We start from the raw sequence: 16,397 nt of genomic DNA on the forward strand, positions 1-16,397 counted from the left end.
CCAGCTGGACCATTCCGTTGATGGACAGAAACGACCCGGTGCTGCACAACTTCCACGATTTCTGTACCGCAATGAGAAGATTGTTCGACCGCAAGTCGCACATGCTATCCTTGGATCGGGAATTGCTCACTCTGAGACAAGGCTCGCAGGACCTGCTATCATATATCACGACCTTTAATCGATTGGTGGTGGAAACCGACTGGCCTACCGAGAAACGCTCCACCCTCTTTTACCAAGGTCTTCGAGGTGAGCTGAAAGACGTGTTATCGCAAGTGGTTCAGCTGCCTCCCACTTGTGAGGAGATGATTGATCTCACGGTACAATTGGAACATCGCCTACAAGAACGGAAGACGGATAAAGGCCGAGGTGAGAACCGCTTCCCGTTGCCCCGAATGAGATCGCTCCCCGAAGACCGTCAAAAGACCATAGATCTCAGCGAACCGATGCAGATCGGGGGAGTGCGAGGTCCTCTTACCCCCGAAGAACGGGAAAAAAGAAGGCAACAGAAGCTGTGTCTTTACTGCGGAAAGAGTGGGCATTTTATTAGGGAATGTCGCGCGAGGGCCAAGGCACCGGAAAGACCCGGTCCCCCACATGTACCTGCAGCGACCTTCTCACAGGAGTCGGAAAACTAGAAAGCCCACGACAGGAAGGGATCACTGCCATGGGTACCGATTCATCACGGATCCCCCTTGCACTAGCGAACACTATGCAACCCGCCGTAGCACACATCAATGTGTGTGTAACCTTATGGATCACTGAAAACAGCTTGCTAGACGTGGCGTCCTTGTTGGATTCGGGCGCCACCGGAAATTTTATGGATCTCCAGTATGCTCGACGGTTTGGGGTGCCATACGAAAAGAAGATGATACCCGAAATAGTGAAGGCCGTAGATGGGAAGACCTTAACCTCCGGACCGGTTAGATATCACACCATTCCCCTGAAAATGAGGGTGGGGGAAGAACACTACGAAATCCTGCAGTTTGACCTGATAGACGCGCCTCAATTCCGTTTGATCCTAGGCATGCCGTGGCTAACGCTACATGACCCGGTAGTACGATGGGCAGAACGTACGGTGTCACTGACCTCTGAGTATTGCAAAACGCACTGTACCCGGCACGTCTTGCAGGACAATGGTTCCAGAACACAAGCCAGTTTCCTCGCTGAAGGTCGGGAAGAAGTCGAGTATTGCTGCGCTGTATCCTTACCCAATGAATATCTGCAATACCAACCGGTGTTCGACAAACAAACAGCGGCCACATTACCTCCCCACCGAACATTTGATTGTCGGATCGATCTACACCCTGGAGCGGACATCCCCTGCAGTCGTGTGTACGCTCTAACGGAACCAGAGACCCGCTACCTCAAGAAATATCTGGAGGAGAACCTGGCATCAGGATTCATCCGCCCTTCCTCGTCGCCCGCCTCGTCTCCCCTCTTTTTCATCGCCAAGAAAGACTGCGATGAGTTACGAGCCTGCATCGATTACCGCGCCATCAACAAGATAACCATTAAGAACCGGTACCCTCTCCCCTTGATTCCCGTATTGCTAGACCAGCTCAAGGGGGCCCGAATATACACCAAGCTTGACCTTCGAGGTGCATACCATTTGGTGCGTGTAAAATCTGGGGACGAATGGAAGACGGTGTTCCGAACGAAGTTCGGTCTCTACGAGTATCAAGTAATGCCATTTGGGCTATGCAACGCCCCAGCAGCATTTCAGTTTTTCATGGATGAAGTTCTCCGAGGTCTGCTGGAGGTGTGTTGCATAGTCTACATAGACGATATACTCATCTATTCGTCCACCTTACAGGAGCACATCATCCATGTGCAGAAAGTGTTGACACGTCTTCAACGACATTCATTGTATGCCAAGTTAGAGAAATGCTTATTTCATGTACAGGAAGTTGCCTTCCTAGGGTACATCATTAATGCACAAGGGTTTCAAATGGATACCGCCAAAGTAGATGCAATCACTTCCTGGAAGGCCCCAAGCCACGTTAAGGCGGTACAACGATTCCTGGGGTTCGCCAATTACTATAGGCGGTTTATAAAGGACTTCTCGAAGGTAATTCACCCCATCTCTCGTCTCCTGAGAAAAAATACTCCTTTCGTCTGGGATCAAGAGGCGGAACGGTCTTTTCAGGAACTCAAACGACGGTTCACAACAGCTCCCATTTTGTTACACCCAAATACTGACCTGCCGTTCGTGGTGGAGACGGATGCATCTCAATACGCCATAGGAGGAGTGCTGTCACAACGGCACCAACAAACGGGGCAACTCCATCCGGTGGCATTTTATTCCAAGAAGCTATCCCCGAGTGAGGTGAACTACTCCATTACGGACAAGGAACTACTGGCCATCAAACGGGCTTGCGAAGAGTGGAGGCACTATCTGCTAGGGGCAAGCCATACAGTTGAGATGTACACCGACCACAGAAACCTTTTGTTCCTGAAATCGGCCAGAGCCCTCACACCACGTCAGTTACGCTGGTCCCTATTCTTCTCTGATTATGACTTTCTCATCAAATACAGACCTGGACCCCAGAACGGCAAGGCCGACGCCTTATCCCGTATGGAAGAAACCATACCTCCCGAAGCGAGCCTACCCTCTGATCCGCCGTCGATCCTGCCCAGCAAGGCGTTTGCTCATCAGGTGCATGCTCTCACCTCGTCAGATGAATACCTCGAGGCTGTAAAGGCGTCCTTAACCGACGTCAACATTTCAGCATGGATACAAATAGACCCAGCCCACAGAACAAAAAGAGGGGAATTCCTGTTCCAGAACGATGCCTTATTTCTCCCACAGAAGGCACAACAACAGCAAGCGATTGCCTGGGTTCATGATTCCGCGCTAGGAGGCCATTTGGGGGAATACAAAACCATAGCAGGGCTCGAAAGGTCCTTCTGGTGGCCCACATTACGAACAGATGCCAAAGAATATCTAAAGAATTGTGCCATCTGTGCGCAGAGTAAGGTCAGCCATTCGAAACCAGCGGGGCTGTTGCGTCCCATACCCATCCCACCAACCCCATGGCATACGGTATCGATGGATTTCATCGTTGAGATGCCACCTTGTGAAGGATACACCACCGTGCTGGTAATTATAGATCACTTAACGAAGATGGGCCACTTCGTCCCTCTCAAAAGACTACCCACGGCGGGCGAACTGGCTCTAGTATTCCTACAACATGTGGTGAGAGCACACGGACTACCAAAGGTGCTTATAACAGACCGGGGATCCCAGTTTACCTCACGCTTTTGGAGAAAGCTATGTGAAACTATGAACATTGATGCCCGTCTATCCACAAGTTACCATCCCCAGACGGATGGCAAAACAGAACGTCTGAACCAGACGTTAGAACAGTACCTGCGCTGCTTTACCCTCCAAAACACCATGGAGTGGTACCCCGTAATATGGTTAGCAGAGTTCGCCTACAATAACGCAGAACACACCACCCTAGGGTGTTCCCCGTTCTTTTGTCTTTATGGTTTCCACCCCGACATTCTTCCATTCGAGTGGCCTGTAGTCACTACACACCCTACAATTCAAGAACACCATACACATCTCCGCACCATTCTCAGAGAAACCAAACTCCATTTAGAGACAGCGCAAAACACACAAAAACTATATGCTGACAAAAAGAGAGCGCCAGAACCCGAGTATAGGGTGGGAGACAAAGTATGGTTATCCACCAAGAACTTACAGCTAAAGGGGGTGGGTAAATTGGCACCCAAGTACGTGGGGCCATACAGAATAGACCGCGTCCTGAATCCCGTTGCGGTAAGACTAAGCCTTCCTGCCTCCTGGAAAATACACCCTGTTTTCCATGTTTCCCTCCTCCGACCTTGCCCTGCCAACATGAAACTACCTCTGACTCCCCTCCCTGTGGAGGTGGAAGGGCAAGAGGAGTATGAAGTCCAAGCCTTATTAGACTCCCGACAAGTGAGGGGAAGAGTTCAATACCTGGATGAATGGAAAGGGTTTGGGCCGGAAGAACGGACTTGGGAACCAGCAGCTAACTTACATTGTCCAAAACTACTCCGACAATTCCACGCCCAACATCCTGGTAAACCAGGACAACCGCCGAGACGGCGGTCCTTGAGAGGGGGTACTGTCATGATCCTCGCGAGCCATTTGGCTTCCAGACAGAAGATCGGCGCCACCCGGGGGTATCTAACAGCGCGGCAAAGGAGCGCACTCCTAAGACCGACTACAAGTCCCAGAAGACCTCGGGACATCCAATGGCGGAGCACCGGAAGCGGGGTCGGTCACATGACCGCCGCTATAAAACCATCCCCCTCTGGAGAAACGGCGCTTGACAATCCGAGAAGGTTCCCTGAAGTCAGCGCTTAGCGGATGGTATTCCCCGCTGGAGGACGAGCGCTCGCTTACTTTTTCAGCATCGTGACTCCATGTCCTGTACCCGTTGTCACGCCGCTCCTGAGGTCTCCCTGGTTCCCGTTCCTGCCTGCGGTACCTTGAGCCGGTATCAGGTAGGACACTACGTTGGGAGGAGCAGGAGCACCCGTTTGCAACCTATTCTGCTAGGCAGTGACGTAACTGCCGTAGCCTAGAGTCTTTCCCGAGGAATTCCCGATTCCGTTCCCTTCGACAGCGTCCTACGCGAGCAGCGCGAGGAGGCGTGGAAGCCCTGCCGCTTGCTTCAACATTTGCTTACAAAGAGAGAACACCTTATTGTTTAGATAGGCATTGCTCGTTGCTGCCACGGTAGTGGGGATAACTACCGCGTGCGCAACGACAGAACGAACTGGTTCTGCGCAGGCCATACCCTATCTACCATTTCCAAGACCGTGAAGCCAACGGTCTCTCTGACTGGGGAATCGAAGTTAGCGCCCACAGTAGGTGAGTGGGGGCCCTGGAGCGGGGAACAGGGAGGTAGGAGGTAAGAGGTACTTCCTTCCCTAATGCTCTGACTTGTCTGTCTCCTCCTTACTACTGCAGCCTACTAGAGAACTACCCGTCAGACCCTCCGGCTCCCTGACAGAAGAGACAAGCGGACCCCATCCTTCCCTTCATTCGTTCCTCTCTCTTTCCCCCTAAGTGCCTCTACCACGTATTGGTTGTTTTGGTTCGCCAGCGTGGGGTTGCACCAGTGGGAAGGGAGAAATATTCTACACGCCATCGTTCCAGCCGATCGATCCGCAGGTTAGTAGGAGCCTAGAGTATACGGCTACTGCCGGCCTGACAGTATGGTGGACGCAATAAAGCAGAAATCAAAATTGTAGCTATTACTGACAACTCCGGAGCTCGACACACCACTGATGATAACATTCTCGATTGCTTTGTCCAATACTACACTTCCCTCTATACTCCAGAACATATTCCTTCCTCGGCACAAATAGACTCCTTCTTTCAATCTATCCCTAAATCTCCTGATGATTCTACAGACCTTACATCCCTCGATGTTCCTATCTCAGAAAGGGAAATAATCAATGCTATTAACCTCTTACCTAAAGATAAAACACCCGACCCAGGCGGTTTTACTGTTCGATTTTTCCTCCACTTTAAAAAAAATTTAATACCTCACTTATTCTCCCTGATCAATAATTTTCTTACCATAGGAGAGTCAAAGGGATCTTTTACCCAGGCTATGTTGTGCTTAATCCCTAAAAAGGATAAAGATACCTCCCTTTGCAAGAATTATAGGCCTATCTCTTTAATTAATACCGATTGTAAAATCTTTGCTAAAATACTTGCCATCCGTATCAACAAAGTTATTCCTGACCTCGTCAGTATTTATCAATCTGAATTTGTCAAAGGTAGATTAATCACTGACAATTCGAGAACTCTCCTTAACATCATCCACCTTGCCTCTAAAATGGATTCACTGGTTGCTGCCATCACATTAGATGCTGAGAAAGCATTTGATAGGGTAAGCTGGGACTTCATGTTTGGAGCACTCAGATGGCATGGCTTTACTCCCCCTATTATTCAATATATTCAATTGTTATATTCAGCTCCCTCTACCTCTATTTGGGCAAATGGTTGTCAATCTAAATATTTCCCCCTCCGTAGAGGTAGCAGGCAAGGTTGTCCCCTTTCCCCACTTCTTTTTATTCTTGCTTTAGAGCCCTTCCTGGAAAAAATAAGACGTTCCCCATTCTATACAGGTTTCCAATTTCAGAATATTGATATTAAGTTTACTGCTTATGCAGATGATATATTACTTTACATCTCTAATCCGTCCACTTCTTTACCTTCTCTCTTCTCTTTATTACAAGAATATTCCTCATTTTCTGGTTACAAACTAAATATTGATAAATCTGAAGTTTTACCCGCAAACAAATTCTGTCTTTCCGATATGTTTCATGGTTCTGGTTTTGAATGGAATCCCAGGAGTATCAAATGCCTAGGTGTTCTTTATGCCAACACTATTAGGGAAACTATTAAAATCAATCATACACATATACTTAAAAAACTTTCCGTCCTTATTGAGGGCTGGGCCCCTCTTTTTTTATCCTGGTGGGGGAGACTAGCCACCATTACAATGATGCTTCTCCCCATTATTAATTTTTATCTCTCTAAGCTCCCGGTTTCCCTTCCGCTCTCCTTTTTTAGCACTATAAATCGTTCCCTAACAAACTTTTTATGGAATAATCGCAAAGCCAGGATTTCTCTTGCCCGCCTTAAACAACCCAAAGACTTAGGTGGAGTTAACTTTCCTAACCTCAACCGATATCCCTCTGCCTTTACGTTAAAACAAATATGGCCCTTTTTAACCGACTCTTCTTTCTCTCCCCTAACTGCTTGGAGTTCAATAGAACTTGCGTAACTCTTACCATTCTCATTTCTCACAGCTACTCACTTATCCCAGCCCCCGAAGCGTTTTTCCACTCCCATATTCAACCACTCCAAAGCTATTGCTCTTTCCTTGCTCCGTTCCCATATCTCCGCTGAAGATTTTCTTTCCCAAACTCCAATCTGGTACAATAAATTCTTAAAGATCAACAATAGAGCGCTTTTTTGGAAAGAATGGATTGATAAAGGTATCATTACTTCTGATCATCTATTGAAAGATAATTCCCGAGGGAATTTCTAGCTATTCGTTTGGCATTTCCAACACACTACCTCTTACTGAAGGCTTCTCTGACTCGTGTTCCTGCTCAGACCTCTTCCACCTCACTAGACTTTTCTATCCCCTTTAAGGCAGCTGCCATCTACAAATTACTTTCCTGTCCTTCTGTATATAGACTTTAGTCTCAATTAGAACTCTTATGGGAGAAGGATTTAGCCCAAGAATTTTCATTTCAGACTTGGGATTCTATATGGTCCAAAATTCACACCTCTTTCCGCTCTGCTAGCACCACACAGACTTTATATTTTTTTTTACAACAGACTCTTTTTTACTCCTTCTGCACTGCACACATTTAGATTACTAGAATCCAAGAAATGTTGGTCTTGCCCCTGTGAAGACAGTGATTTCCTCCATATGTTTTTTCATTGCCCATTGTTTAAATCCCTATGGGCTCGTATTTGTTCAAAACTTAATGATATTCTTTTCACTAAATTTCCTTTTCGAGATTGTACATATATTTTTGGGAGGTTCTCACCTTTATGGAATGTTCAATGTAATGTGCGTAAATTTATAGACCTATACTTAGCTGTTTCTTTTCAGATCATCACAACCAACTGGAAAGATACTTCAAAAATGTAATACCATGCTTGGTGGAATTTGCTATGTCATCATCACAGACTTGACCGTGCCTTCGCCACCTCCACACCTCTATTAATCAAAAAGGACTTGTTATGGTCACCACTAACCACTTTTCTTTCCAGACATGCTTCCTAAATTACCCATTTATCTTTTCTAAAGTACCCACTCATATTTTTATCACCTGTTCACTTTTAATTGTTTACAGAAGTATTTGCTTTTGAAGATGTATTTCATGCCACCCCTCTCCCCCCTTCCCCTCCCTTTTTCTTTCTTTATCTTTTCCCATCCTCTCTAAAAGGCTCTTTCTCCTTGGTATATTTGATAAATCCTTTTTTTGGGATTACTTGCTTATGTGTTATTTAATATCATTCCACTTTCCATTTAATGCCACATGTTTCTGTAATAATGTTTTACTATGCTTATCATCTTCAATAAAGCTTTATAAACTTAAAATATAATATAACATGACCAGGGACAAATTATAGTGCGAGAAACATATAATAACTGCACAAACATTAAAACAAAATAAACATGAGCACCAAGTGGTGCAAAACTTGCGATTTCTTAGCAGGGGTCCATGTCTTCGGCCACTCTCGCCAGTGTCCCAACTTGTACCGAAGGTGCGGAATCCTCCGCCACTGACAGTTCTCTCAATTATTTAGGTGTGGGCCCCGGGGGGGGGGGGGCGTCCTCCTCCACACCAACCCGGTGTTTCCACTGGGCAGCATCTTCTCTATCTGCATTCTTCCCAAGTCTGTGTAGGCCCTCCGGCTGTAGCTTGCATCCCTCGGTCGTGATCTTGAGTCTGTGTTCTTCATTTATCTGTACGTTCTGGGGACTGCTTCTGATCCGTGAGTTGCAGTAGGAGTGCTGAGTGTTCCTTGAAGCTTTCTGTTTTGGTCAGTCTGCTCACTTGTTCTTGCGACCTATTCCTTGGTTTGCGTCTCTGGCGCGACCCCTCCAGAGCTGCACTGGAGTCAGCCCACTGCAACAAAGTCTCCTGTTCCAGCTCGAGTCCCAGAATCTCCGCTGCTTCAGGTGGTGTGCGTACTGTGTGTGTCCGCCCATTCCAAGGAAAAACTGGTCTGAAGGGGTGTCCCCATTTATACCTCACCCCTTTGTCCCTCAGAAAATCTGTTATAGGCCTCATGGAGCATCTTCGTTGTAGAGTGATGATGGACAAATCTTCAAAGAGCTGAATTTTATTCCCCTAGAAGGAAATATAGGGTTGATCACGTGTTGCAGACATTATGACTTCTTTTTGTTTATAATCGTGGAGGCATGTGAGAATGTCCTGTGGGGAACCAGGGGCCGATGAGGGTCTCCCAGCTCTGTGTGTGTTTTGGAATGTCTTTGTCTTTCAGCTCCGGGACGATATGGCGAAATAGGCGTAGAACGTAGTTCTCCAGGTGGTCAGCATCGGCCTACAATGGAACGCCCTTAATACGTATATTGGATCTGCAGGATCTGTTTTCTAGATCTTCTAAAGATAGGTCAGATCAGCATTGCGGTTTTTGAGCTCCAGAATCTCCCTGTGACATTCCTCGAGTTCTTCTTCTCAGGCTTCTCCCGATCGTTGAACCGAGTCCACTCTTTGTTCCAGTTCGCTCATTTCGTGACGCAGTTCCATTGCTTCTTTTGAGACCTCTATTCTTAGAGCCATTATATCATCCCACAAGCAGCTGAAAAGGGCCTCCATTAATCCGTGGGTAACAGGGGCCTCGTCCTTCTCGTCTGATTTTTCCACTTGGCTGGCTTGTCCCAGGGACATCACACCTGACACTGGGGCCACTTGAGCTTTTATGTGGCTGACTTGGCAAATCTAACGGGGGTGCCCAGCTGCACACCCCCGGGTCACCTAATAGAGTCCCCACAGGTGTCCGCTGCATGGTTCCCATAGTGTAGCGCCAATTATGGAGGGGGGTGGGAGTTGTGGTCCGATCAACTGTGTAAGATAGAACAAGCCACCTGCACCATCAAGCAGTGTCCCACACTCACCGGCTCAAGCTTCATAATCTGTTGCCCCTCGGATGCCCTGGGGAGCGCTTCCAGCTGTCCGGTGTCTTCAACGCAAAAGCAGCCGCACATGGCCCGTTGAGAAGCGTCCTACAAGGTCAGACACCACACAAGCGCCAGCCAGCCTACTCGTCCGACCTCCACTGTCCTGGGGCCCAGACTAAACTCCTGGCCTCAAGCTGTACTGTATCGGTCGCTGCCTCGCTTGGCCACGCCCACATTAGCTCCAGCGTTAATGGATTTAGAAATTCAAAAAGGGATTCTTTGTGTTATAAGTGTTTATATTGCAGCCTTGAGAAAGCAGCAGGAAAGCTAGAACAAGTGCTTGCTATGATAATAAAATCAGTGGTGCAGACATTTGTTTAATTGGAATGACCAAAACAGTTCTGCAGGGTATGGTTTCAGGATTATAAAATGAAAGAAAGAAATTCCTTTGGATAAAGCAAACATGTATTAATGAAATATAAATTGAGGAAGAATATAATTGTGGGGGAAACGTTAATAATGTGCCTCCATCTTTTTTCTTTGTTAACATCTTATCTTTCCAATTAATTGTCAATTTCTCATTTCTTAAATGTTTACCAAGCTGGATCATTTTTGTGACGGGCTCCACTTAGGGTAAATAACTGATAAATCGATGTTCTAGCTTATTCTTTACTCTTTTATTTCCCAGTATCATAATTGCAGGTGTAAAATAAATAAATGTCAAATTACAGAGAGGAAAAAATAATAATTTGAATGATATTTATTGCTGTTAAGTTGAACTGTGCAAGTTCTTCAGCCACCAAAACAAACATTTAATTGACAGCTAATAGCAGTTCTAAAAAGACTGTAAAAGCATATTTTCTAACTTGATCATACATGTTTTCTGAGTTATATTTTCTCTTCCTTTGCATAAAATTCAGACTGCAAGAATTGCAAGATCTAGCCCCACTACTAAACCTCCATTGAAGACCAGCACTTGCAAGCCAATAGGTCTGGCTCTAATGTGTCAACACCTGGAAACTCAAATGTTGTTTTCATCTGTTGAGTGCTCAAATGCGGATTATCATGTAAAAGCCGACCTGATGGCTTTGTCCATGATGGGGAAAAGTAGTAAAAAGGGATTGCTTTCTGTACAGAAGGCATACAGGCGATAAAGAAGTGAATTTGACAAACAGCATGATAGTTAAGTATGCTTTTAATGTGTAAAATAATACTGTGTGCATTACAAAGGAAGCACTTCCTGGACGGCAGAATGATACACCAACTAGTCAATAACATGAGGTGAGATAGTAATACTCTGCGCGGAGCCAAAGACCACTCTATGCATAGTTTAACAAATTAGTAGGAATACATATTGCAGACAGCTTTGCTGTCAAGCCATTCCTAAAAACCACAACCAACAGACAACACTCTGCCTATTCAAGCACCCAATGGTCCAAGGGGCCATGGAATTGTCAAACCCATATGTCAGGGCAAGACAGCTTTAATTTTTATTTGAAGAGAATATACATATAGTTATATCACATAATGTTGACTATTTTGAGACACACTATTGGCTTAATGTAATAAAGGATATGATTACTCTGTATAACAATTTAATCTGCTAAAATGTTAATACTAGATATTTTTAAAAATGTGGATTATTGATTCTTGAATATAGTTGAAGTGTACTTGCATATGGGTTCCTTGAGTACATTTGTAAATCTGTATCTGAGGAATTGTAAAGCAAGCACTTCCACAAAATATAGATACACACACATCCTTCTTTCATATTTATTAAGTCTGGGTTTTGACAGTGCAGCTTTTAAACAGACCTACTGCTAACATTGTAGCCAGATTGGGCTTTGGGCCATCCCTTTCAACCACTGCCACCCTTTGACCAGCCTCTTCCAGCGTTTTACTGGAGCCTTTGACAATTATGCCTTGGCTTATCCCAGTGGAGTATTCATCTCTCACCTAATGTTATGAGCTGTGTGGGTGTATCCTCTACCTCCACTGCAGTGCTTGGCTTGAGAGACTATGTTACAACTGTTACCCTTTATTTCCACTCCAGCTGGCTCCCTCTCGAGTGTCTTGCTGTATGTGTTAGCACATTAAACCCAGACATACTGGTGCTGCCAATACTTGTTACTTTAATTGCCATATTTGAAGAAGAACTCACGACTCACTGACTTCTGTGTGTTGGAATGCTCAGCACACTCCCTTTTTATGACCATATATTGACAAGGACTTCCAAAGACAAACCTCTAGCCTACCTCTCTTCTACACCAACCAGCTATAAACCAAACAATACATCATTAGCTAAATTAATTTTAACAACAAATACTTTCATAACATTACTTACCTTTTCCACCTAGTGGACCAATTTTTCCTATTGGTCCCTGATCACCCGCATCTCCCACACCACCTTTGGATCCTGAAATGAAAATGAACATAGACTTATAAGGAATGTCAGCAATCAAAATATTATAATGCCTACCTTAATATCGGGTCACTTTCCTTTTTGTCTAACAATATTTTATATTATTTCATAAGCTGTGGAAGGCTAGATTTACTTGTTTATAATTCTTACTCACACTCCTTTTCTCAGATAAGGTGTGGACAATTTGGCCCAAGACACAGAAACAAGAAGGAGCAGGTAGTGGAATATTATTAAGGTACAGTTCTAGCTTTGGAAACCAGGATTAATCACCCATGACACTGTGATGTACAAGCACTTTCTCTGCATCATAACATGCAATTTGAAAACTCACGCAGCTCAATGACACAGTAGGCAAAGAAATATGAACATTTATATTTCAGATTTTAGAATAAAAGGTTTTGGGAACTATAGGGTATACAACTCCATGCTCTTGGCGTTGTTTGAATTGGTAAGCCAGGAGGACACCCCTAGTCCCCGAGTTTGGATTCATTAGTGTACACAGATAGAGCCCTGTGCATGTGTGGATGCATTATTTTCCTAAATTTATATTTATTAGTAATAAAAAGCAAACATTTTTTGGGGATCCAGGACGCATATGATGAGCTACTATCATTACAGTTGAAAAAAGTTTAATATAATGTATAGATGTATAGAAGTGTTTTTATTAGTATAATTCAGTTATGCCCCATTTATGTGAAAATGCCATTTTGGATATAATGGATGCCATTACTGTCCTTCACCCCTGTATTCACCCCTCCCATCCTGTCCCCTTGCACATCTTCTCTCCTCACAAGCAGAACGAATTCAGCGCTGATGAAATGCTTTATTTTCACTGTTATGAATATAAAACTTTCAATTAACTTTTCTGAGTTCCTGATATGTTTCAGCTCCCAAGGCCTTGTTGCTATAGTTTCCCTGTGTAGACTGGTCTTATTCATTTGAGTGAAGCTATATTATTAAATGTTTCATATTTTGTTCAAACATCTCCAGATGGCAGCAGCATAGAAGACGTTAAAGGTTTTCTTAAATTGGTAGAGTGTTTATGTATTAAGGTAATGATGTTCATATTGCTGATTTGCCAAAGAGTTGATACTTGCGATCACACCATGATGTTTTACTAATTTGTTATGCAAGAATTGTGTATTAGAACTCCTTAAATTTAGGCGTGAGCCAGAAGACTTTCCTATTCTATTAGGGATTTTAACTACTCTATATAATTCCTCAATTGAGCCTTTAAGGCGTCTATAATGTACCACTTGATTATAGATTTTTTGTAATTAACTCTTTACATTTTTCTTTGTCTAGAACTGAATTATTGAGTGGTCCAAGTTATTTGTTTGTGGACTTTGTTAACTTAATGTCAGGTGGGTGCCTTTTCGTGCTATTGGGAGAAATATATGACGTAGACATTTGGATTTTCTGAATATTGGGGTACAGTTTTTGCACCCACACATGTGGTGTGAAAATTCTGTTGAGAAGGAACTGCAGAAATAAATGATGGTCAAGCGTTAAAGGTGCATCTACTGGTAAATTGGGATTGTAAAGCAAACAGATATGCAATGTATTACTGAGGAAGAAAAAGGGCCTCTGGGCTCACTACCCTTGCATGTGAACTGCAGTCTCTGACTACAGAGCTACCACTGGTGAACTGCTGTGATATGGGTCTCCTACCACCTTACGGTAGGATTAGGTAGTAAATGAATCTGAGTTCTACACTTTCTTTTTATTTGTTAAATGGAGGTGCTTTCCAGGGCATGCAGCACACACTGTACCTTGTATGGTAGCGGAGAACTGTGTTGGTATGCAGGGAGCAGAGAATACATCGATCTCTGGATTTCCATCATAGAGTGGCACAGGCACACCGAAATGATCTCCCAGGAGAGGATTGTCCTCCTAGGATCCACACTCGGAACCAGGGCAAGAACCTTAGAGAGTTTAATGATGAGCATTTATGACCCTTCACGATGAAACAGCCACCTTTCTCAGAGCCTCTTTGTCTGGCAGGCATTGTAGGAGAGACAGATCCTAATCTCAGGGCCTTTCTTCCTTCAAAAGCGCAAGAAATGGCTAGCGGAGAAGAGGTGACCAACAGATTCCAATTTCAGAATGGTGCAATTGCACTCCTTAGGTATATAATCTAGCTGAGGACTTTTTCGAGTTATATTTTTAAATGACGCTGGGCCCTCATCCTCTGAGTGGCATGCATCATCTCTGGTACAGCGCCTTACCCTGATATTAATTTGTAATCCAATGAGGGCTGGCTTCGCTATGGGAACTCTCACAGCACAATCATAAAGCTTAGAAAGATGTCTCCTGAGTGGGTCAATAATGATGTATAAGGAATATTTTTCTGTACTATCAGAGATGTCCCTAGCAGTGAGGGGGTGTAGGGACCATTGTTACTGTTGAAAGCACGGTGGTAAGGTTCAAAAGAAACACAAGAGGGCACATCCTTATTTAGTGGCTGGGTGAACATGTCTCAACTGCCGTAGCCCAGAAATGGGCCAGAATTTTCATAAGGACCGGGGTCCTCTTAAAACACTAACCAATATCTACCCAAATGTGAGGCATCTACATGAAGTATAGTGTGTAAGGAGAGTAAAACACATCCTTATAAAAGTAATATTTTAGAAAGAACCAGATAAAACACTTCTTAGTTATTGGGGGAATATCATATAGAGTGCCTCTGAAGTTTCAAGAAGGAGCCACGCGCCTTAGGGTGCATCTTAGTGACACGTTTTGCTCATCTCATGCAGAATGCACCAAGTTGCATACAGATGGCAGCTTCTTGTCACCCTTATGGTCCTTCTGACCTCCAGAGACGGCTGGGCGGCTGACAGCATTCCTTCCGGTCCCCAGGATACTTGCGGATTGTATCTAAGGGACCGAGCACCACACTTGGGCCCTCTCCCTAGAGCGTAGACACTTCTGTGTTGGTGGAATGTTCCTGTCACTGGAACATTCCTGCCGACCTCTCCAACCCACCTGGTATCACAAACCAGAGTGGAACAGGCAGCCATTCGTCGCACTGTATCTGTATGTATATGTCCATTACTGTTTGTGATGTCCAGACTAGGGCCAGGGACCAAGCTTTTAGGCGCAGCAAACAACAGGGCATACTTCAACGGCTAATACATCTTAATGAGCTAATTATCCAGATTGGAGTACAATAGACAATGCAGCCTCATCAGAGCATCACCTCCAATCATTAATGGCAGCAGGTCGTATTAGGATTCTCCCACGTCTGTGGGCTGCAGTTAAGACCATGCGCTCTTCATTTTCTCATGTATGTATAACCTGGAAGGCGAACTTCAGGTTACTCATATTACCTTCAATTTGGGATAACACACACATTATCTTTGCAGGTAAAAGGCTGGAAAGTGTGGAATGAATGAGGTTTATTCACAACAGGCCAAGTATTAAAGAACAGATCTGTAATTTCCTTCGGTGATTTACAAAGCTCGTGCTCTCTCCCCGTAAGTGAAGTATGGACATATGTTGCTTGTGGATATTATCACCATACATGTCAACCCTCCCGATTCAGGCGGGAGACTACCGATTTGAAGGCTAGTCTCCCGCCTCCCGATTCCTGCAAGCAAAGACCCGATTCCTCGGGGTTTCAGCAGACGGGGCTTGGTATTGTGTAAATGCTAATTCTAACAGCAATAGTCAAGAGCGGCGATGCGGGGGCTCTAGAAGGGGTGAAAACCCAACAAAGCCTCATTAACAAGCGAATGGTCTTTAAAAGACCTGTGAAGTACTCAGGTGTGGTTGTGTGTGTGTGCCTGGGCTGCCACACAGGTGGGGGGGGGGGGGGTGTTGGTATATGCACTGCCAGCAACCTGCCAGGCCAGTGAGTGCAGAACACTTGCATAACCCTCTCTCTGCCTGCCATTGCGCTCCATCCTTCTTTCTGAAAGGTAAGAAAAAAACATGCATTTGCGTTTCAAATGTCCGATCCTGCAGCAGCACACTTCCAAAGCCCATACATGACAGTAACCCGATTCAAGGCCCCATTCTCCCGATTTTTTTTAAAGAATCTCTCACTTTGCTCTTCTGAAATGTTGGCATGTATGTTTATCACTACCATTTTAAAGCCCGACCTTTGGCTTTTCCATTGCTAAGGAAAAGTAGCAAAACATGATTGATTCTGTTTAGAATAAATGGACCAAAAAAAGAACTGAATGTGACACATATCATGATACTTGAGTGCACTTTTCACATGTAAAATGGCTCCTCATGCAGTCCAAAGGAAGCATTTCCCAGAAGCTTGAATGACACACCTTTTAGCCAAT

At 44.7% G+C, this 16,397-nt stretch overlaps 1 protein-coding gene across 1 annotated transcript in view; it reads right to left on the bottom strand.

The window, feature by feature from the left end:
* COLEC10 (collectin subfamily member 10) overlaps positions 1–16,397 on the bottom strand; it is a 392,931-nt gene that overhangs the window by 100,979 nt on the left and 275,555 nt on the right. The window contains exon 3 of the mRNA XM_085605060.1: positions 12,025–12,096. Within this exon, the coding sequence (XP_085461186.1) occupies positions 12,025–12,096 (72 nt within the window). The remainder of the gene's footprint in view (positions 1–12,024; positions 12,097–16,397) is intronic.

This window comes from Triturus cristatus, chromosome 5_1 (genome assembly GCF_964204655.1).
Source record: "Triturus cristatus chromosome 5_1, aTriCri1.1, whole genome shotgun sequence".
Taxonomy (NCBI): Eukaryota; Metazoa; Chordata; class Amphibia; order Caudata; family Salamandridae; genus Triturus; species Triturus cristatus.